Below are 9065 nucleotides of genomic sequence, written 5' to 3' on the forward strand. Positions count from 1 at the left end.
ATGTGTGATATCATGAAGTCAAATCATTGGATCTAGAATTTGTAATAAAGTCTATCTCTCTCTCTCTCTCTCTCTCTCTCCTCTCTCTCTCTCTCTGGCACACCAGAACAGAAGAACAGATGACAGCTAAAGAACACAATTCATTCATTTCTCTGTCGTTCTATTTTGACTCGTTGGGAAAGAAAAAATATCTGCGTAGACTGAAGTCTTCAAGCAAGCACTTTCGGAGACAGGGAGGGAGACAGGGAAGGAGGGAGGGAGGGAGTGGTAGGAGGGAGTAAGGGAGGGAGGATCTTCCCCCCTTCCTTCCTTCCTTCCTTCAAGGGGGTGGATTGGTACTACTTCAACCAAGTTCACCCTCGACCTCAGCTCATTTTAGGTCTTCTAAACACTGCATGACGTTCCTCTTTATATTTCATAATTGTTTGTTTGAAGAAGGTTTGAATTTTAATGGTAACATTTAGAGAATGGCACAAAATAAGGACACTTTCACGCCTCAACCACACACACACACACACACTCATACCCATATATATATATATATATATATACAGTATATATATATATATATATATATACAGTATATATATATATATATATATATACAGTATATATTTTGCGTAACTAACTGCACATTCATTTCGAATGTAAAAGAGCTTTTTTGATCTTCAAATAAAGAATTGCATCAAAATTTAGTTTGAAATCTGTGTCCAAATAATGTGGTTAAGAAAAACTGTTTGTAAAGAGATTTTTTCTCCTTGGATGCCATTAAGGTCAAATTCTAAATCAAAAGACTGATATTTTCATCTCTGCCAACGAAGTTGGAAGGAAGTTATATTTTACCCCCTGTTTGTGTGTTTGTTTGTGTGTGTTTGTTTGTTTGTGAACAGCTTCCTGGCCTCAATTTTAATCGTAGAGAAATGAAACTTGCAGGGATTAACTCTTATCTGGAAATGATTAAATTTTGGAAGGTCAAGGTCAAAGGTCAAGGTCACAGGCAAGCAAAATATCCAATTCACGTAATCAGCCATTGGTTTGGACATCGTTGTCTCGAAGACTTCAAACTTGGTTCATATTTGAGTGTATGCAAATCTACGCCAATTATTCCCTGTTAAGGTCAAGGTCAAGTCCAAGGTCAAGGTCAAGCAAAAGGTCAAATTCTGGTCATCAACCATACGGTTACAATTTTAATGGTAAAGTAATGAAATTTGCAGCTGGAAATGGTTAATTGATTCTGGGAAAGGCAAGCTGGTTTCGAGAAATAAGCTGCCGTGGCGGAGGTCTACACTCTCAGTGTTTTTTTTTATAGTTACCATTGGTTTGCTTCATCCTCTTTTAGGTTTCCTTTGTGCTTTAAAGTTTGAATTCATTATCTTTGAGAAATGCACCGGAACATGAAAATTTATCCGTTGTGTTTTTTCCCTTCCATAAAAGTCTTGGTGTTAGGAGTGCATGGCAACAGGGATATTCATTTGAGAGGAAAAGTTCCTTTGATAGAAGCGAAACATAAGTTAGAAGATGTAGGCTGAGAGAGAGAGAGAGAGAGAGAGAGAGAGAGAGAGAGAGAGAGAGAGCGTTGTCTCTCTGGGGGATGGGAGAGTTCAAAGATGTGATGGAGGAGGCATGAAAGGAATCGTAGGATAGGGGGAACTCTGTAAGTCGGAGTAGAGAATGAGAATCTGTCTGTAGAAGGGGTCCTCTAAGGCGGTGTCCCGCGACTGACGTCATCTAAACAGTACATAAGTAAATCCTTATAAAAAAGGGGTTCTTCAGGTAATACACAAATTTACTTAGTGAAGGACTTTACTGAAAATGCCAAGACCTAAATAATGTGAGTAAAAGAGAACATAAAAGAGTTGATATACAAAGGATAATGTTGACTGGAGGAAAATGAAACAAATATTGCAGAAACAGGGTACTAAGTTTATTAGTTGAATAGAAAAACAAAATACATTCTCTCTCTCTCTCTCTCTCTCCTCTCTCTCTCTCTCTCTCTCTCTCTCTCTCTCTCTCTCTCTGTCTCTCTGTGAACGACATACTCTCCCGACTCCTGTGGAGGATTTCCCTGACAGATCTGAAGATGACCCCGAAGGAAGAAGCTTCAAGGAGATCGCCTTTGAATAAGGTCACGTCTATTTTATCATGAATGAATTCCAGGTGGGGTTTTAATTCTTCAAGAAGTTAGATTATTCGAATGTTGTTCAAGTCCGTAGCAACAATTATATATTATAATCAAATGCATGGATTTTGATAACCTGAATATGCAATATGTTAGAATGATAAGGCGGTTAAGATTATTAGATAGACTTTGTTTTGTTACGAACTTTACATTCAATGATATTCCCAATTTCATCATAAAATCAAACAAAAAGGATTATCTTTGCCAATTTGATTGAAATAATTTTCTCCCTACACTTTGGTTGATATTTTAGACATTTATGAATTATATGTCTACAATTTAGGCTACTTTACAATTTGGACCAAATATTTTCAGTCATCGAGCTAACATAAATATCTATTTGACAGAATTTTCACCGAAACTCTAAAGTTATTGACGTTATAAATCCTGAAGATTTTTCGCTGCTTTCTGATCAATATTTTTTTTTTATGCAGATATTTCTTTTTTGGATTATTTTGTTTTTCTTCTTCCTCTTCTCGTTAAATCTCGTGATCTGTTTCTTCTCTTTACAATTCTTTATTTTCTTGGGCATTCTCCCATTCACGGCTCTCGTAAACACTGTTGGGTTACTCCTACTTGACTCTAATCTGTTGTGAAATATTTCTTGAGGAATGAGAGAGAGAGAGAGAGAGAGAGAGAGAGAGAGAGAGAGAGAGAGTTTCTTTTTCCTCACCCACCCTTGCTGAGGACACATCAGTCAAGACTTGAGTACTTTGTTACTTACTCCATTTGTCGTTCCCTCAAGGTCATCCGGAAGGCGAGAAAGGTCTTCACTTGAGACGTTGTTGACCTTTATGAAAAAAAAAAGATGTTTTGGAGAACATCAGAATCAAGTCTGTTTAAGGAGACTTTGATAAGAAACATTATACGGTTTTATAGATGACATCATAGAGATTTTTACCCTACGTTTTTCGAAAGGAAAATTGGTTGAAAATCTCGTGTTCTGATATGATTTGTTTTAAGGAAAATGAATTAATGAGGCATAATTAGAAATTATCTACAAGATTCTCTCTCTCTCTCTCTCTCTCTCTCTCTCTCTCTCTCTCCTCTCTCTCTCTCTCTCTTCTCTCTCTCTCTCTCAAAGACTGGAATCCAGAGGCAATGCACCTAATCCTGCCTAAGTCCTTCAAGATGACTATTTTCTATTATTAATCAAAGTGATGAAAGGATTTAGTGCGATGGAGTTGCAAGACGAATCAGACGAGATAAAACTCTAATTACATTCAGGAGAGATCAGTCACACACACTCACTCACTCATTTAGTTCGCGTTCATTTTATGGTTTCGTTGTCTCAAGTAATCGGTTTAACAGAAATAATATCTACCTCAGAGGTTCTCAATGGGGGTGAAATTCACCCCCAGGGGTGAATTTTGGGTTTTCAGGGGGTGAATTGTGACCGAAGTAAGTTTATGGGAAAGTAGAGCAATTATAGGCTTTTGCATATCTGGCCTGTCACGTGGACTGGGATTATATCCTGTGCTAGCCCAGGAAAAAATGGATTGGACAGTGATATACAAGTGACCACCCAAGTTAATCCTAGGATTGGAAAAGGTACTGAGGAAGAGACAGATGGCTAGGGAATTAAGTAGGCCCCAAGAAAATCACTTGGTAACCCCAAGGTTGGGAACTCCTGGACTATAAATGAGATGCTAATACCAATTTCATTCTTGAATTGTCATCAGTAAATGTCGTTGTGAACCTTATTTCCAGGATATTATCTTGAAGACTCTAAGTAAGTAAGTACAATAATTTTGTTTCTTCCACTGATTATGCATGCATGTGTCCGTGTTTTCTGTTTTTAGTTTTTGTCATAATTTTAATTGTTATTTTTTTGGTGAATAGGGATTTTGGGCTTTTTCAGGGATTTTGGTATTCTTCTGAAAATATATAGAATAATATATAAAAATATAAATAGAAAAATAAAAAAAGTATATAAAATTATTTAAAGATAAAAAACTAACTTAATAATTATAAAAGTGTCTATAAAAAAACTAAAGTTATTTAGTTAAACAACCCCCTAAAAATATAAATTATATATATTTTCTTTTAAATTAAATCTTATATTTATTAGGTTAGTTTTTTATCTAAAGAATTTTATATATTTTTTATCTTTTTTTTTAATTTTTGTTTTTTATACTTTCTTATATTATTCTATATATTTTCAGAAGAATACCAAAATCCCAGAAGCCAAAAATCCCCATTTACCAATTTTTTTTCTTTGCATTTTTTGTGAGTAATTTGTTGGTCTTGCACTCACATTGGTGACTGTGCTTCTCTAGATTAGTTTTTGTGATATTAACAGGGACCATAATCTCCCATATTTGTGCATTTTACACATTCTTTTTGTGCTTCACTGTCATTATTTACTACTTAATGTCAGTCATGTTGCTGATTAAATATATAATGGATAAATATATCACATTTTGTCTGTAAAAATAACCAATTAATATTTTTACGTTTTCTTGTTTTGATGTACAGAATTCGGAGCCCATTATGAGTAAAAAAAAAAAAAAAAGTTTGATCATTCATATATTGCATATGGATTCACATCCATCATCATCAGTGGAGAAAAAAGGCCCCAATGTGTTATTTGTAGAAAAGCTTTGACAAAGGATTCTATGAAACCACCAGAGATGAGACAACATTTGCAAAATGTTCATCCTCATTACGTAGACAAGAACAAAAACTTTTGAACACCATTGGAATGCTCTCAAAAAGATGAGGCTGGTTTCAACAGAAAAATTTAAAGAGAAAAACGATAAAATTACTGAATCTTCCTATGTTGTAGCACTTGAAATAGCAAAGCAGATAAAAAACATACAATTGGAGAAAATTTGATCAAGCCTTGCGCTCTCAAAATGGTGGAAATTGTGTTGGGAAAAGAAATGAAGGTTCCATTATCAAACAGTACTGTTCAAAGGAGGATGAGTGACATAGCCACTGACATCAAGGATCAAGTTGTGCCGGAGATAAAGTCTTCAACATTTGGCTTATTTTCAATTCAACTTGATGAATCAACTGATGTGGCATCATGTTCCCAGTTGATGGTGTTTGCAAGGTATGTTCACTCAGGATCATTTAAAGAGGAGTTTCTCTTTTGTTTTCCTCTTGAACTACCTACCAAGGCCTCTGATATTTTGGAGAAGGTTTCATCTTTTTTTGAATCAGAAAATCTTTCGTGGGATAATGTCAGTGGGTGTTGTTCATATGGAGCACCAGCTTTGTTAGGGACGAAATCAGGATTCCAAGTATGTGTGAAAAAGCGAGCTCCAAAACTGAAAGACATTCATTGTATGATCCATCGTCAGGCACTGGCCTAAAAAATACTTCCTGCTCCGCTAGAGAAGGTTTTGGATCAAACAATTAAGATTGTAAATTTCGTCAAGGGAGGGGCACTCAACTCACGACTTTTCAAGCAGTTATGTACTGATATGGATGCAACCCACCATTCGCTTCTTTTTTACACGAATGTTCTTTGGCTGTCAAGAGGAAATGTAACTGAACGAGTATTTGAGCTTAGATATGAGCTCAAATTGTGTTTTGAAGTGCAAGGTAAAACAGAATTCCCTGCTGACTGAGTGATTAGGAATGGATCATGCGTCTTGCGTATTTGGTTGATATATTTGAGCAACTGAATAAACTGAATCTTCAGATGCATGGAAGGAATACAAACATTATAAAATTCGTAGATGCCTTGAAAGCTTTCATGAGCAAGCTTGTAAATTGGAAGAAAAGGGTAAATGCAGAAAATAATGCCATGTTTGAGAAACTGTCATCCATTCTTGATGTTTGTGGTTAAGACAAGGTACTTCCACAATTTGCAAAAATGAAATTTTGCAGCATTTGACAGCACTGGAAAATTAATTCAGACGATATTTTCCCGAACGTAGTGATGATGAGTTGGATTTAGTCAGAAATCCATTCAAACTGTCAGTTGAAAAAGTTCCTGATGATTGTCAAGATGAGGTTTTGGAGTTAAAAACTGATTCGGGTGTAAGCGATATTTTCGATGAGAAATCAATAACAGAACCTTGGCCTCTGATCTGCGATTCCTACCCAAAAGTGGTAGAAATGGCTATCAGTGTATTGCTTCCATTTGTATAAACATATCTTTGTGAGTCAGGCTTTTTCAGTAGATTAGAGGTAGAAAATGACCTGCGTTGTGCCCTTTCAAGCACTCATCCGCGTATCCCAGAATTGGTTAAGAAAAAACAATCATAGGTTTCGTCAATCGATGAACTGTAATCTTCTGAATAAAAATAATTACAGATTTATAATAACTTGTTACCCTATCGAACTTTTTGTTTATTGCATTAGCTTCAGTTTGGCCTGTTAAGTAGTTCTTATAAATAAATAAAAAACTATTTCACTTCTATCCCAGTTTTATATACAGTATATATCGATATTTCTAATTTGCATATAATTTGTAATATTCCATTATACAATAATCCATGTAAAGCTGTAAATTTATAATATATCTAGAAAAAAAAGAAATAAAAGGATTTTTAGTAATATTTGCATATTATGTAAAGTGAAATTTTTGACACACAATTTTGGAAAAGACGGGAAGGTAGGAAGGGCGGGGGGGGGGGGGGGGGGTGAATGACATCATTACAAATGGTGAAAGGGGTGCATGGGCCAAGAAGGTTGAGAACCCCTGATCTACCTACACACCAAGAGAGAGAGAGAGAGAGAGAGAGAGAGAGAGAGAGATCTGATTGTCTAAATTAACAGATGTTATCACTCTTTTTGTTTCTTTATTAAAAAAAAAAAAACTTCAATCTTCTTAAAGGGTTTATTATATCAAAGACTCATTTTAATAAAAATAATAAGACATTCTAATTTTTGTAGATTAATATATGTTAGTTTAATAATAAAAAAATCTAATGGATGAAATTATGAAACTTGTTGAGACTTATTTCTCTCTTTTCAATGAATATTATTTTTTCATACAAGAATCATTCATTTAAGTGTGACGTCACTGATGAAGAAGCACTAAACCCGAGGATGATCTTGGTGATCAGCTCCAGTTGTTCTTCATAAAACTTTGCAAACTCCAATTTGATATCTCTTTTCCTCTTATTCCTTTGTTCTATAATACCTGTCACGGCCACCATTCTCCTTCCCCCCGCCTGCCTTCCCTGTACAATAAGCAGGGTGTTTGTTAATTGTTTGAGCACTTGTCACGTCTTCTAATTAGCAGTCGCAAGTGGGATTGCTTGCTCCCACCTCAACGTAAGCCAATCAGGATACGCCGTGACTGCTTCTGGCCTGTATATATACAGGGTCTGAGCTGGGTCGGTAGCGAGAGGTTATAAGGTGAGACTCTCGGTGAGTCTCCCGCTTGCGTGTTCGCTGTAGGCGTAGCAGTGTAACTTGGTTCCCTATACCACTCGTAATTGTGCCCTCTTTACTTAGTGTACAGAATAACAACTGTTAATTTCGCCAGTATGGCGGACTTTGGGGAGGATTCCCTATCCTCCCAGCTGGATGATCCGCCGCCTGACTCCCCTACCCGCCCCCCAGACCCCTCGGATCCCGTAGACGACTCAGCCAACCCCTCCCATACCTCCCGGCCGCCCACCCCCCCACCCCATTTCCTTCCTTGACGACGACGAGAGCGACGGCGGCGCGAACTCTACGGGCCTTTCACTACATCTTTCAGAGATCGAGGTTTGTAACAGTAATTCTTTTATGTCCCATGCTTGTCATGGGGCTCGGTCCAGGGTATCCACGCCCCTTAAGGGTGTTATTACCATGAGTAACGTTGCAGTTTCTTCCCCTAAAAGTGACCAGACCCCAGTAGAACCCCCCTATAACAGAGAATTAATTATCAAATCCCCCAGTCAAGAACCCCCAGAAACCATTGCCAATATCAGTGTCAGTAGCCTTAGCAGTAATTTCTGTGTCAGTAGCGATAGCAATAGCAGTTGCAGCAGCCCCAGTGATTTACAGGTAATCAAGACAAACAGTGATACAACAAACAGTGCCCCAAGGAAAAGATCGACAAGTAAAAGCAGTGTTAGTGATGATGACAGTGATGATAGAAATGAAAGTGGAAGTGAAGATGATAGTGTGAATAAAAGTGAAAGTGAAAGTGAGAGTGAAAGTGAAAGTGAGAGTGAAAGTGAAAGTGGCAGTGACAGTGTTTCAAACATAAGCAGAAATGAAAGTGATCATGACTGTGAAGAGGGAAGTGCCCTCATTGACAGTGCCAGTGCCAGTGCTAATGACGGTGCCAGTACTGGTGTCAGAGTCAGTGCCAGTGTCAGTGCTGGTGTCAGAGTCAGTGCTAGTGACAGTGTCAGTGCTGGTGTCAGTCAGTGCTAGTGACAGTGCCAGGGCTGGTGTCAGAGTCAGTGCTAGTGACAGTGCCAGAGTCGGTGTCAGTGCCAGTGATGGTGCCAGTGTCAGTCCCGGTGACAGTGCCAGTGCCAGTACCAGTGTCAGTGCCGGTGTCAGGGCCAGGGTCAGGGCCAGTGCTAGTGACAGTGCCAGTGTCGGTGTCAGTGCCAGTGTCAGTGCTGGTGTCAGTCAGTGCTAGTGCCAGTGACGGTGCCAGTGTCGGTGTCAGTGCCAGTGTCGGTGCCAGTGTCGGTGCCAGTGACGGTGCCAGTGACGGTGCCAGTGTCGGTGTCAGTGCCAGTGACAGTGCCAGTACCAGTGTCAGTGCCGGTGTCAGGGCCAGTGTCAGGGCCAGTACTAGTGACAGTGCCAGTGTCGGTGCCAGTGCCAGTGCCAGTGCTGGTGTCAGAGTCAGTGCTAGTGACGGTGCCAGTGTCGGTGTCGGTGACAGTGCCGGTGTCAGTGCCGGTGTCGGTGTCAGTGCCAGTGACCGTGCCGGTGTCGGTGTCGGTGCCAGTGACAGTGACAGTGCCAGTGCCAG

The 9065-nt window shown here is 38.7% G+C and overlaps 1 protein-coding gene across 1 annotated transcript; it reads left to right on the forward strand.

The window, feature by feature from the left end:
• The first annotated feature begins 7936 nt into the window (after positions 1 to 7936).
• On the forward strand, positions 7937 to 8509 carry LOC137632451 (uncharacterized). Its single transcript, XM_068364384.1, has one exon. The coding sequence runs from the start codon at positions 7937 to 7939 to the stop codon at positions 8507 to 8509; it is 573 nt and encodes a 190-aa protein (XP_068220485.1).
• Positions 8510 to 9065: the final 556 nt, after the last annotated feature.

This window comes from Palaemon carinicauda, chromosome 3 (genome assembly GCF_036898095.1).
Source record: "Palaemon carinicauda isolate YSFRI2023 chromosome 3, ASM3689809v2, whole genome shotgun sequence".
Taxonomy (NCBI): domain Eukaryota; kingdom Metazoa; phylum Arthropoda; class Malacostraca; order Decapoda; family Palaemonidae; genus Palaemon; species Palaemon carinicauda.

Bases quoted from the DNA above. Each gene is read 5' to 3' on its own strand.
- LOC137632451 (XM_068364384.1), top strand. From the start codon at position 7,937: ATGAGTAACGTTGCAGTTTCTTCCCCTAAAAGTGACCAGACCCCAGTA.